Genomic DNA, 13813 nt, shown 5'->3' with positions numbered 1-13813 from the left:
TTAACAGGCAAAAACATTCAGTTCAGCATAAATACTAAAAAAATCATCTACTTATCGCATTAAACTGAAACTACTGCAATCAGAAGCACTAAGCAGCTTAATCTGACGACAATGCCTTAAACTATTCTTAGACTGCTGGAATTTATCACATTAAACTGAAACTCCTGCTATCTTAAGCACTGAGCAGCCTAATCAATAGTGTAAATGCCTTAACTATTCTTAGACTGCTGAAGAGAGGAAATGGAATTGTTACCTTCAAAAACATAAGAATCACGGAAACCTAGCTAAAAGACTAAATAGTGTAAAAATTAACTTATAAACACTTCCTTTGACATGGCAGAAAACTGAGTATAGCTTGGTTACAACATACACAGTACACAGGCATCGCAATAACCAAACTGATGAATACTATTAAAAACAATCATAGAAAGCGCAACAATTTTTATACTGCATCGCTTCAGAATCGACAGGGAAAATATACCATGTCTGTATCAAAATCAAATAAATCATGCCTGCCAATCAAATAAGTACAGACTGAAAAACCAATGTAATTAAAAATGCAATCACTTTCCAAAAGCAAGAAACAAATATAACAGATCATAATCACAGTGCACACAAAAAATATGCAAACAACACCAGACAACAAATTATGCACTCGGTGATTCCTAAATTTACAATTTGTTCTAATCATAATCCTCGTTAATTTAAGATCAAATTACTAGGATCCACAAACAACAAACTATGCACTCAGTGATTCCTAAATTTACAATTTGTTCTAATCATAAACCTCGTTGATTGAAGATAAAATTACTCATCAAACTTCATAGCTTGATCCCAGTTCCACCTGCCCATTAACAACCTATTTGGATTTGCTTATTTTGTTAGCTTAAATAGCTTATGCAAGTAATAAGCTTTTATTGTTAATTCATAAGTTCTCCCTAACAAATAGGGTATCTTCATAAGTTGTTTTTTCATAAACTCCCTTGAAAACCGTAGAATAATACATAAAACTTGTTCATTGGCACAAGTTGTTTTGCATCCGAACAGTCCTAATTGGATAACAATTTTATGTAATCAAATTTAACTGCAGGCAACAAAACCAGCCTATGTACATATACCAATTAGACAAACAACAAACCAAATCAATCAAGCGCGCACACAACAAATCAAACAACCAGCAATATTAAACAAACTAATAACCACACCCAATAACAATATTAAGTAACACAATAATGTATTAAAATTAAACCATTCATTCAGCCATAACAATAACAACAATTGTCATCAACCCCATTAATCCAAATTCATAAAAACCAACTAAATTATCCAAAATTTAAAATACTAGGGTAAGGAGAAAAACATAAACCAAAATCAAGCATCAGCTTTCTGATAAACATAGGTCAAACCACATTTCCCACAATAATGACGATCAAAATGATTCGCCATGAAAGTTCCAGCACCACACTCAGCATTAGGACACTCCTTCCTCAGCCTCTGCACCTTCCCAGAATCATCAACCTTATAAAACTGCAACACAGCAAGCTTCACCTTCCTATGCTTATGCTTAATCTTCTTGGGCTTAGTGTAGGTCTTCTTCTTCCTCTTCTTCGCACCACCACGGAGACGGAGAACGAGATGAAGAGTGGATTCCTTCTGGATGTTGTAGTCGGCGAGAGTGCGGCCGTCTTCGAGCTGTTTTCCGGCGAAGATAAGACGTTGTTGGTCCGGTGGAATTCCTTCCTTATCCTGGATCTTGGCTTTCACATTGTCGATGGTGTCTGAAGATTCAACTTCGAGGGTTATTGATTTCCCTGTTAGGGTTTTCACGAAGATCTGCATCTTCGTGATTAGGGTTTGCGCCGGTGGAGAATGAAAGGGGTTGAAGATGAAGATGATGAAATGTGTTTGTTTGAGGAATTTATATTGTGAGGAATTAGGGTTTTGGGATTTTTGGTTGTTGGGTTTTGGGCTTTTTACAAAGCCCATTGAACCTAATTTTTGAAATAGCAAATGAAGTATTTAAAATTTCAAGTTTTAAAAATCATCTCATAAAATTTATAACTTGAATTATTTTGATCGACAAAAGCAAAAAGACGACTTTACCCTAATATAAATAGCTCTAGCTTTTTAACAAGAGTTTTAGTTATGTGGCTCATATTTCCTTCAAAAAAAAAGTTATGTGGCTCATATATTGTTGAGCCTTTTTTTTCCGCGTGACAACTAGCATTTTCTAAACAACTCAACTTAATTTAGTTTTTGTAACAAAAAAAAACCAATTTATCCGTTTTAAATTTATCAATTATCTTTAACAAATTTTCATTATAATTAGGAAAGCAATATTAGTTGATGTATAATTCATCATTCATGCTACAAAAATAAAACTTAAACCTTTCAAACCTTACTTGTCTGGTTTTCTATAATCACTCAGTTGAAAATTAGCTCTTCAACGTTGGTGATCTGAGTTCGATACCGAGGCACACCATTATCTAAAAGGATTCTTCTAGAGTCTGTAACTTGGCAGTAAATCATTGATCAATCAAAACAACCAATCACTTTTCTTTTCCCACCAATAATAACATCGAATCAAATTACTATAATTATTTATTCTTCATTATTATTGGTTGGTGGATTCATTCATCACATATTTATACTGCATACGTCTCTATCTCTCTCTCTGTCATGCAGAAAGAAGCAACCCAAAGCATCTTCTCTCTGTCTCTGCATTGACGTTTCAACCTTCTTAAATCTTAATTTCACTTTTCAACTGTAAGTGCCTCTACTCCTCTGTTTTTCATATTCATCAAGTTTTCAGCTTTTTCGAATTTTCATCAAACCCATCTTAAGTAAGCAATTTGGGTTCAACTAGCTTATCATATTTTACATATTAGATGATTTTGAATATTCTAGACAACCTTAATTTTTGCAAAATTCTGTTTTTTTGTTGTTTTTTTTTTTTATCTAATTTTGTGCCATGTGTTTTGTGAAGTGCTTAATCAATTGATAATTTGGGGCACCCTTTGAATTAAATTCTCTTTATTTGGATTCCTAGCTATATTAGCCCTGTTTGGATAAACAACTTAATTTGCAGCTTATGGCATAAACACCTGTCATGATAAGCCCTTATGTAGAAGCTATTTCTATAACAAGTGGTAAAATAAAGTTAAATTGATTTCATATAAGCTATAAGTTATTTTCGTAAAATATTTATGAAATAAAGGTGAAAACAATTTATGAACATGTTATAAGTTGTTTTATGAGTTCTTCCAAACAGTATATAATATCAGTAGATAAGCTCAAATAAGCCAATCCAAATATGCCTATATTTATCCAACCAAGTATTAGCAACTTACTAATTTCAACATGAATTAACAGGATTCTCAAGCCGAATTAACAGGATTCTCAAGCCAAACTTGGCTTCTAAGTTCTACCATGACACAAGATACTAATACCTTGAGTTATTGGTTGAATTGGAGATTCTTCATATGTGCAATATTTCTTTTATTAACTATGGGCTTAGGATCATTTTTGATATGGAAGTATGAAGAATTCAATAAATCAAGAAACGAGAGGGTAGAAGAAGGCCGGCGAGAAATGGTTGGGTTGCTATATGAAGATGAAGCATGGAATACATGTGTTAAAGGAATTCATCCTAATTGGTTGCTTGCTTACAGAATAATTTCTTTTTTTGTGCTTTTGGGTTTGCTCATTGCTAATGTAGTTGTTGATGGAGGTGGCATTTTTTACTTCTACACTCAGTAAGTTAAATTCCACATATCCTGTATAATATATTGCTGTCTTGCATGATAGTTGAAACTAAAACGTGAAATTAGATTAAACTTATTGCTTGAAGTAAATAACTAAACTTCCAAGGTTCAGAAATTTGTATGCAATGATATCAATTTCAGAATGCGGACGGTTTGTTCAAATTCCGCTACACTAAAGTACTATAGCGCCACAATGCCACGAAATAATAGCACACGACAATACCACGAACACGTGATTGAGAATGTGGCACAAAATTATAGCTATTCACTTACCATGTTTTCCAGCCAATAAACAATTTCATTGGTTAACTATATTGCGTGAGCTTTTTGTGAAGAAATCTTGTTTTGATGAAACACTGCTATCTTGAGCATCCCTTTTTGTTATAAATATGCTGATTCCCTTTCTTTTTTTTGGCTCCTGAACAGATGGACATTTACTTTGGTCACTATTTACTTTGCGGTACCATTTCACTTCTCTAACTCTCTTGCATTTTAGTAGTTTTGCGTTTTTTTCATCTTTTTGGGGGGTAGGGTGGAATTTGGTCTAGTCAGATTATTGAATATCTGTTCATATATGTTCATATACTCCATAGAGGAAACTTATGAACCTGTTCAACTTTGTTTTTCTATGTTTTCATTTCAACCTTCTCTAAGTGACTTCCGCTCTTAATTTCAATTTCAGCTCGCATCTTGTTTTTCCTTCTATAGAAGTTGCTTTAACCACAAGGAATTTGAGGGAAACACATTAGATACAGAACGAGGCACTTATGTGGCTCCAACACTTGATGGGATTTCTGATATACCTGTCCTATCTAAGAGTTCGTATGCCAATCGGGAATCTCTCAATCGAAATACAGCTGGTGTGTGGGGTTATATTATTCAAATATTATTTCAGGTAAATTACTCTTATTGATTTTATTGGTGTTAATTTGCTTAGTGCATGACATTTATTTTAACAAATCTATGTCCAACTTTGAGTCTTTGTCAACAACTAAAAATTCACTTTCAAGTATAACTTTTGTTTAGGAAGAACATACAACTGTCGTTTTTTCATTATAATATTAGTTTTGTGAAAGAAATTGGATATAATTGAAGATGGTAAACCTGAAGGAGATAAAAGCTGATAGGAACCCAAATTAAAGAAAAGAAGAAATTGTTTTATTGATTGAAAAGGAGATATGTTATAGAAAGGAAAACACTTTGTATCCCTAGATCACAACTCCTCAGAGAAGAGACCAATTATCTCTTTGCCCAAACCTTTAAGTTCTAATTGAAAATTATTGAGTGTCCTCCCTTCACCATGCCCTCTTCGTATATTGACGGTTCTTCCTCTAACAAACTTGCCAGATTAGCAAATGTAACCGACTCCTTATTTAGCACACTTGTTGGGCTTAGGCACAAACCGGGTTTCTAACAAAAGATATGTAGATTGGAGAGAAAAAAATGGGAGCTTTGTGTTTGTCAAATACTCAAATCAATGTATAGCTTGAAAAAGTTTGTCTGTTTGAGACGGAAAACTTTACTCTGTTTGAAAGCGTGGGTTTCTATATAATATAACACGTTAAAGGTTTTAACTAGCTTTTTAAGGTGTCAGAATTTATCATCGATGAATCTAGTTGTTACTTACAGTACTGGCTGTATACTCTCTCTTTGGTGACTGACCAGCTTTGTTGAATTTCTTGTTTTTCTTGTCCTTTTAGTTGTACTTTCCCTCTTGTTTGTAATAAAGACCACATTTTTCATAAAATTAGGTGAAGTAGTTTCTTCTGTAATAGTATTTGATCAAATCATGGCTAAAACAATGTTGTCAAATAGCAGCTATAACAACATTATAGCGTAGCCAAATTTTAACAAACCGTTATTGTTCTGCAATATGCAATTTAGTACAAAGTGTTGTCAAATGATGACTGTAATAACAATATAGCACTGTAGTATAGAGAATTTCAACAAACCACTTTTTTCCTTCCGCTATCTGCGATTTACAACACTTTGCCAAGAAATTTAATTGGTCAGAACCTTCTAGATCAGAAAGTCCTGTAACTATTTGTGTGAAGAGTAAAATGCTTAAAACTTTAGTTTACATCTGAAGCATATTATTTTTAAATCTGGGTTTGCTGATGAATAATTGTGCAATGACCAGTAGTTTGCAGAAGGCCATTATTCAGTCTCTCTGTTACTGTTATACATATTTTTTCATTGTTTTCTTCTTGTTCATCTTGTTCTTATTCAGCTTATCAATAAAAAAACTATAATAGTATATGAATTTTATTGTGTTATTAACTGGTTAAACTTGGGAGGAAACTATCAATTTGTTTTAATTTTCTTTTAAATATGCAGACTTGTGCAGGTGCTGCAATGCTCACTGACCTTGTATTCTGGCTTGTTATTTATCCGTTTATGACATCCAAAGACTTCCGTCTGGATATTGTAAGTACAACTGATCTTATCCCTGGCCTGTGATTTCTTCATTTGGTTGGGAAAGTTATTCTAGTATACTGATTAGATAAAGTTTTTGGGGACTGTTCGGCATTTTCGCTACATAAGAATGAAAAAAGAATCAACAGAAAAAGAAGAGGAAATAAAATCCTAATCCCTAATTAAATGTATGCACATAGTTTTTAGGGACTGTTGGCATATGTTAGTAGTTTCATTCTTGTTTGGTTTTGCGGTGACAAAAAATGATTTTGTGAAATTGATTATGGCTAAAAGGGATTGGATGTGAAGTAGTTATGTTTGGATGCATTCATGTAAAAGTGAGTTGTATAATAAATTCGAGCCTAAAAATCAAATTGTAGAGGCAAAAGCTTCAAATTCTAGAGACTAAGTGAATACTACTCGAGAGCATCCAAACATGTTAAAATCAATTCTACACTCTTGAATCAATTTTATTACCTCCCCCAAAAGTGGAAGCAAACATACATGAAAACTGTTTGGAGGTTTAGATTGAATATTGATGTTACTAGCGTGTAACCAACATGAAAGCATTTGTGCTTTTCCCGCCTGTGCTAGACATTGACTACTGCATGAAATTTGTAATTAATGGATAGTTGCTTCTTGAAATACCTTAATGATGAAAATGTTAATGAAGATGCAGAAAGGTGAATAGGAGTTTATAAATTTAAATACTGATTACTTTCAGTTCTAAAAGAACATGTCGGTCTTTTGCTGCTCATATCTTTGTTTATTTGATAATGTTTTCACTTTTCAATTTGCAGTTCACTGTTGGTATGCACTCTGTTAACGCTGTGCTCCTCCTTGGCGAAACATCATTGAACTGCATGGTGAGTTTAATTTTTCTCCTTTTGCTTATATTTCTCCTCAATTATCTACTTTAAATTTACAACTATTTCTTCTTCACACATGCAGAGCTTTCCAGTGTTTCGATTTGCATATTTTATCTTGTGGACGGCTACATTTGTGATTTTTCAGTGGATCGTCCATGCCGTTGTTTCGCTTTGGTAAAACTGTGCATCCCATCTTCTTTCTATTGCTTTTCGGTTGGTACAATTCTGTTCATAATTTTTTAACATTTTGTTACAGGTGGCCTTATCCTTTCCTTGATTTGTCATCACCATATGCACCCTTATGGTATGTTCTTAAATTCCATTGGTCACCAATACTCAAATACACCATGCAAAAGAAAAAAATTACCTCTAATATTTGACATATATTTCAACAGAGAATAATTTTTAGACTAGCACATTGAAACTTTTTTGACTGGTAGTACATATTATGTTATGGTCTAGGTCTTCAAATATAACGCATAAAATAAAATTGCAAGCAGGGAACAATTTATATCGTCACATTACATGTTTATCTTATCTATTGCTGATTCGGGTATGTTTGGATCGGTGATATAGGGTGGAATGAAATGGAATAGACCAGTTATATTTTTTAAAAATGAATGTTATGGTGTTCCATTTCATTCCACCATATACCAAAAAATTTGAACACACCCTAAGGCAACAATTGGTTATGAATTCAATCTCGTTGATTGAGATGACTGATGAGCAGTTTGAACTGATACAAGTTTGTTGCCATCTTGTTGGACTTTTAGGTACTTGGCTGTTGGTATAATGCACATTCCATGTTATGGCTTCTTTGCATTAATAGTGAAGTTGAAGCACTTGTGGTTGTCGAGATTGTTCTCTGGTTCTTGTCAGTTTCTACGGTGATAATACATTCCACAGCATTAGTCATTCTGTGTAAGGGGAAAAACACCAATAGTTGTTGGAGTTTCGAAACCTTGGATATATTTTTTTTTAGACATTGGATATATATTTGAAAATAGTTTTTTCTCAACCTTTGTAATAAATTTTCCATACTCATTTTTTATAGAAAAATGTTAATAGTTAGCTTGATAATGTTAAGTGAAGGAAAAAAATGTACGTAGCAAGGATTGAACTCTAAACCTCCTGTCCATACTGATATACTCATTCTCTCGCCATGTGTTTCTAAGAATTTGATTCCTAGACTTTAAATAAACACCACAATAACAAATAATTTGAATCCTAAACGTTTCTCACATGTCTTCAAGAAGATTCTAATAAATGTGACATCCATATTTGGTCACCACTCTTCTATTGAGACAATGCATGCTTCATAATCATGAATGACCAACGTGTTCAGATCCTCCACAGCACATGGTGTAAGGTGCCGCCACCACCGCCGGGCCATTGAATTTAAGTTGGATTGAAATTCAGAATTTCTCTTTTAGATTTAACGGCCATATAGTGACTACATGGTGCAGCTACAACTTATAAAAACTATTAGACATTGAACAGAATAAAAAAAAGGGAAAATCATTCATGGGTGTACAATTAGCCGCCAATCATTATGTGATGAGAAAGGTCAAAATGATCGCAAGATTAGGGAAATGATGTTCAAAGCTGCACCTTGCTGGTAAAACACATTTATATTTTTGTCGATTACGACATCCAATGAAAAACAGCAGCCGAAACGTTATGAAAATAAAGCTGAGGTCGGGGCGAACAAACGCCCGGACAATGGTTGGTATTTAAGAATATATATAAAGCAAATGCAAGTACTGGGACATATAATAGTTGAATCATTATATAATCAAATCAACATTCCAGGGCTTCCAATGAATTCTATCTTCATATCCCAACATAGTGATTCCTACCCTGACCCTCCCCTCCCTAGTTTCTTAGTCCAACCTGTGTTGAGTTTTAAGATGTAAAAACCAAAAGGAACAACCCCATTCATAATGGATTTAGTTTAAGAAAAAACTAAGTTTAAACATAATATCCAGCTATGGCTTCACGTGTGCTCTGATAAACTCTTCTAGCTGAGATATCTCCCCAGTTAAACCAGAAGCATCTGCAGTTGTAACTGTGTTAGAGCACTGTGTAAAGGAAAATGGCTCGCCGGGCACCCCCAAAGTAAACTCATTTGTAACGTCAGCATCTGAAACCACACTTCTCGAAGCCCGTAATTTTTCGCTGAAAAAGTAACAAGGGTTAATAAAGCTGAGTATCCAACAGATGAAATCATGAAAATAATCAGACTGCTATACATTGCATAGTATGTGCATTTTGAAGATAACAACAACTACAACCAAGTCTTATCCCACTAAGTGAGGTCGGCTACATGGATCAAATTACACCATAATGTTCTATCATAAACCATATTTGGATCCAACTCATTAATCTCTAGATCTTTCTTAGTAGCTTCTCTTATAGTTTTTCTAGGTTTTCCACTGTCTCTAGTGATCTAACTATCCTCCAGCTGATCTACTCTCCTTACTACAGAATCTAAATGTCTTCTCTCTACATGCCCAAAGCCCCAAACCGCCTAAGTCTATTTTCCACCATCTTTTCTACTATAGGTGCTACCCCAACTCTCTCTCTCTCTCTCTCTCTCTCTCTCTCTCTCTCTCTCTCTCTCTCTCTCTCTCTCTCTCTCTCTCTCTAATATTGTCATTTCTAATCCTACCTCATCTAGTCTTATCACACATCCAACACAACATACTCAACCAATCATTTGACTGGGTGTTAAGACCATTAGCCATGAGAGAAGGTAGAAGGATTTGAGTAGTTGAAAAAAAGTATAACACATTTCTTCAATAAAAGCCAATCAACAGCAACAACAAATGAATGTGCATGCATATATAATAAGATGAAAGGATGAAGTAGTTGTTGCATGATCAAATGAGTAAAGGTAAACAAATTTAAGGACTTGAAGCCATACATTTCTTTCTCCATTTGTTTGCGGATAAATTCTTTGGTGTGAGCAGTGACTTTGTCGGTTTTGTTGCAGAGAATAAGCAGTGGAATCTTCTTCCTCACAACACTTCCCTTAGTCAACAGATCATATAGGTACCTTAACATGTGTAACAAAATGTCAGTATCTTTGTAATTACTGATATCCTTTCTTTCTCAGGAAAAGTGAGAAATGGTGACTTATTAAATTAATAATGTTATAATGTCTTAAAGAGTTTTTAACACTCCCTGCCATGGCTTACAGCTAATATTGACAAAGTGTTGCTTTATAAAAAGATGATAACTAGCAACATAATGGAGAAAGGAATTACTCTGAGGCAGCACGACAATTTGGTAAGAAGTCCAAAGCATCAACAACAAAGACTATGCCAGCTGCTTGAGGCAAGTATTCGTCCAACTTGGGTCGAAGACGAGAATGTCCGGGAACATCGACAATATGAACCGGTTTTATCTTTCCCTTCTGTTACAAAAATAAAAATAAAAATACATGAGACAATATATGGTCTATTGTATGGTCTGATTCCAAATCATTAAACTATCATAAGAATGCTACATATAATTTCAATTGATTTGACAAGCCAAAAGTGTTTCTTCAATTAACAAAACATGAATATTCTCATTTAATATATATGAGAGTAACAATTTCTGCATGCCTAAACCTGTACATTCATGCAAGTATTTGAGTGCAAGAGGCTAACACTACCTTGGTTGTTTCCCCATGAAGAACAAAAGTGTCTTCATTAGGTTCCATTGATGTAACAGTACCCTGATGAGTAGAGCCATCCCTAAGCTGACACAAGCATAAGAAAGTGTTCCAAGAACATTATGTCAGCACAGGAAATATGAATAGAAGGAAAATTAATACTAGTAAAACATACAGAATTGGAGTATATCCCACCATGTAATACCAGCTAATATAATAACATGCTTTCGGTTATTATCAACCACCTAACCTTGACTCCTTTTCTCACATACGACTACTACACAAGCAATATTTGGTCTTAATTAATTACAATTCTGTTTCCTTTTTGCCGTAATATTACAGACTAAACTAGATTATGCAGTTCAAAAACTTGCCAGCAATGACTGAAAGCTTACCACAGATTAGACCTTAAAAATCAATTTATTTCTTGTTTTCAGATTACAGACCAATATCACAGTCGTAGTTCAAGACCATAATTGCCAAATATCACAAACAGAACAGAATCCTACATCACAATTCACTCACTATATGACTAGTATCACGTCATTTAATGCATACAATGTTTATTTCACAAATAAAAACAAAATTAAGCACATTGTGAACGTTAACTCCTCAACAACACTTTAACCATTACAGCAACATGGCCACACACACAAACACACACACACAAAAAAAAAAAAAAAAAACAGGTGCAGTAACTCACCAATTCACCACACCAACTAAACCAAAAGAATTTAGGTATACCATAAAATAAAATAAAACATTATCACTAGCTTACCTGATAGAAGAGAACAGTTTTCCCGCTCCCACTAAGTCCCGTCAACACAATGGTGTTAGACTTGGTGCGCCTCAAAAACCGCACTACAACAAACAAAAAACATAAATGAAAAACTCAGAATCGAGATCAAAAGAGTGAAAACTCAACAAGAAGGCAAACTCACTCACGTAAAAGAAGTAGGGTCGTGAAAACAGCAATAGCAGCGGCGGCATAGAGCTGATTGGGGGGAACCTCGCGAAGATAATCATTAGCCACATTCAACAGGTGAGAAGCTTGTTCCTTCCATTGCTCTAACTCTTGCATTGTGAAATGGAGGTTTTTTTTTTCTTCAAAGTGTTGACGAAGCGAAGGAAAGGTTTTCCTCCGTATACAGTGGCTGCTGACGGTCTGCAGATCTGGTGTGTCGAAATGTTATGCGAAACTGCAAAAAGGTGTGTCGTTTAGTATATGTATTTCTTAAACGCTAAAATATGATTTTGGCTCGGAAAGGAAATAAGAACCGAAATGAATTGCAAAAACAGTTCGGTAAAACCACACCAAACTCAATTGTTCATGTTTATCTCGAACCCGACGGAACTGATTCTAAGGTTTGGTCCACCTGGTTCTGAATTTTCGAGCCAAACTTAACGAACCAAATTGTTTTTTTTATATGCTAACCAACTGGTATTTTTTAACCATAATTTCTACCCTAAAGTTACACTATTTTATCAATTGTTCTCTAAATGCAACAATTGCCATCAATCAAAATGATCACAGTAAACAGTAGAATTCAACCTCCATAAAGCAATCAAAAACTGATTTACATTTCAATTATTTCAAGCAATTATAAATAACAATGCTGAAAATTATTTCATTTTGTCCTGTGATTATGCTACAGAAAATTTTTATACAAATAAAAAAAAAATATCACAACAAAATTTAAGAATCAATTAAATGCAGAAACAAGGGTTTATGAATTTTGTACCTTAGTTTGTTCCCTTTGTGACAGGCGCGGTAGAAGAAACAACGATTCCGTGAAGCTATGATGAATTTGCGGAATTTAAGGTTCTGTCTCAAATGAGACTTCAAACTAAACTTATGTTTGGTTAAATGAAACAAAATTGAACAAACAAAGGTTTCTTACAGTTTTTTCTTCTCTTATTTGCTTTCATGGGATTGGGGAAAGTGAGGAGAAACAAGAGTATATTTTTCACATGACATAAATAAATAGCCTTAATAAATTGTCTTGTACTATTTATATTAAAAAAAGGTTATATTTTTCTTGAAGAGATACTTGTAATATTCTAAATATGTTTGAAAAAAAAAGTTTAAAATTTCAAATAATACAAATGAGTTGACTTAAGAGCGAGGATAAAAATGGTGTTGGAAATCTTTTAGGCTCTGCTTGAATAACATCAGAGATGGATCTAGAAATCCAGATGTCGCGCGAGGGACTGGAAAAAAAAATTATAAAACAATTCAATCACTAAAAGAATTTATGTTAAAAAAATGTGGTATAGGATGTGTTAATAGTTTAATTCAATATTAATTAATTATAAAATTATATGTAACTTCTCTTGTTTGGACAAGGTTTTCTATTTATTTTGTCAAATAGTCTAATTGTCATAATCACACACATTAAGTGTGGAGAAGTGGATTCTTCAAACAAAAAAAATGTGGAGAACTACATTCTTAAGAGAAACATAATTATATAACTCAATAAAATAGTCGAGAAAGTTAACAATTGTTCTGTGATGAGTTCGAATAAGGAAATTAAACACAAATTCAAACATTTCTATTTGCATGTTTCATCAAATTGGAGGGTTTTGATTCAATACTTTATGTTAAAAGTATATGACAAGATGAAAGACATTGTGTTCGTGGTAGTCTTCAGTGAAAAAGACTTCATGCTAAAATGTACATGCTACTTGTTTGAATTTAAAGGCATTTTATGCCGACAGATCCTTTGTGTGCTTAAGCTCGTAGGGAAAACAGATTTGTGTCATCTAATTATATTTTGGCACAGCGGAGGAAGGATATAAAGCACGGCGATTGATCGTTCTATGAATGTGATTGAAATTTATAATGTATTTGCTACACAAAACGGTAAATTACTTTTTTTTAAATACAAAATTTATAAATAAAATATATAAAAATATATCAACACTCACGCATTACACATAATACAATTCTACTGTAATTTTTAATGTAAGATAACTCGTAAAAGATTTTAATTATACTTTTTTACTAGATATTATAATTCTACTGTAATGTTATAGTTTTTTGTTTGTTTTATCATATAATTTGTTAGTTCGTAACGTGTCACATATTAAATCCATTCAAGTAT

At 33.6% G+C, this 13813-nt stretch overlaps 3 protein-coding genes across 6 annotated transcripts; 1 reads left to right on the top strand and 2 right to left on the bottom strand.

The window, feature by feature from the left end:
• Positions 1-1217: 1217 nt before the first annotated feature.
• Positions 1218-1887, bottom strand: LOC146921041 (ubiquitin-ribosomal protein eS31 fusion protein-like). Its single transcript, XM_085714435.1, has one exon. The coding sequence runs from the start codon at positions 1837-1839 to the stop codon at positions 1372-1374; it is 468 nt and encodes a 155-aa protein (XP_085570561.1). The 5' UTR covers positions 1840-1887; the 3' UTR covers positions 1218-1371.
• A 789-nt stretch (positions 1888-2676) lies between these two features.
• Positions 2677-8211, top strand: LOC146921040 (uncharacterized). Of its 4 annotated transcripts, none has more exons than XM_085714430.1 (9): positions 2677-2766; positions 3395-3755; positions 4191-4224; positions 4447-4659; positions 6102-6191; positions 6980-7045; positions 7131-7222; positions 7305-7352; positions 7822-8211. In XM_085714430.1, exons 2-9 carry the CDS (start codon positions 3430-3432, stop codon positions 7937-7939), a joined length of 987 nt encoding a protein of 328 aa, XP_085570556.1. In that variant the 5' UTR covers positions 2677-2766; positions 3395-3429; the 3' UTR covers positions 7940-8211. The 4 variants fall into 4 exon arrangements, with proteins under 4 accessions (XP_085570556.1, XP_085570557.1, XP_085570558.1 ...); XM_085714431.1 differs by having other exon boundaries at positions 3373-3755; XM_085714432.1 differs by having other exon boundaries at positions 2677-2843.
• A 601-nt stretch (positions 8212-8812) lies between these two features.
• Positions 8813-12663, bottom strand: LOC146921039 (uncharacterized). Its single transcript, XM_085714434.1, has 7 exons — positions 12452-12663; positions 11655-11908; positions 11488-11570; positions 10710-10796; positions 10318-10466; positions 9975-10106; positions 8813-9226 (listed from the first exon to the last, which is right to left on the bottom strand). The coding sequence occupies exons 2-7, from the start codon at positions 11788-11790 to the stop codon at positions 9037-9039; spliced, it is 777 nt and encodes a 258-aa protein (XP_085570560.1). The 5' UTR covers positions 11791-11908; positions 12452-12663; the 3' UTR covers positions 8813-9036.
• Positions 12664-13813: the final 1150 nt, after the last annotated feature.

The sequence above is a fragment of the Medicago sativa genome, chromosome 5 (genome assembly GCF_051527215.1).
Source record: "Medicago sativa cultivar Bolivia chromosome 5, Bolivia_mono, whole genome shotgun sequence".
In the NCBI taxonomy this organism is placed as follows: domain Eukaryota; kingdom Viridiplantae; phylum Streptophyta; class Magnoliopsida; order Fabales; family Fabaceae; genus Medicago; species Medicago sativa.
Note: the sequence above shows the minus strand (reverse complement) of the source record. Positions and strands in the feature narration are given on the sequence as shown.

What these genes read in the sequence shown, in the direction of transcription:
- LOC146921041 (XM_085714435.1), bottom strand. Translation starts at nt 1,839, where the DNA reads ATGCAGATCTTCGTGAAAACCCTAACAGGGAAATCAATAACCCTCGAA.
- LOC146921040 (XM_085714430.1), top strand. Translation starts at nt 3,430, where the DNA reads ATGACACAAGATACTAATACCTTGAGTTATTGGTTGAATTGGAGATTC. An exon ending in ATTTTTTACTTCTACACTCA is followed by an intron (nt 3,756 to 4,190) that starts GTAAGTTAAATT and finishes GCTCCTGAACAG; the next exon opens with ATGGACATTTACTTTGGTCA. An exon ending in TCACCATATGCACCCTTATG is followed by an intron (nt 7,353 to 7,821) that starts GTATGTTCTTAA and finishes TTGGACTTTTAG; the next exon opens with GTACTTGGCTGTTGGTATAA.
- LOC146921039 (XM_085714434.1), bottom strand. Translation starts at nt 11,790, where the DNA reads ATGCAAGAGTTAGAGCAATGGAAGGAACAAGCTTCTCACCTGTTGAAT. An exon ending in AAACTGTTCTCTTCTATCAG is followed by an intron (nt 10,797 to 11,487) that starts GTAAGCTAGTGA and finishes TGCTTGTGTCAG; the next exon opens with CTTAGGGATGGCTCTACTCA. An exon ending in AAACAAATGGAGAAAGAAAT is followed by an intron (nt 9,227 to 9,974) that starts GTATGGCTTCAA and finishes TTACTTTTTCAG; the next exon opens with CGAAAAATTACGGGCTTCGA.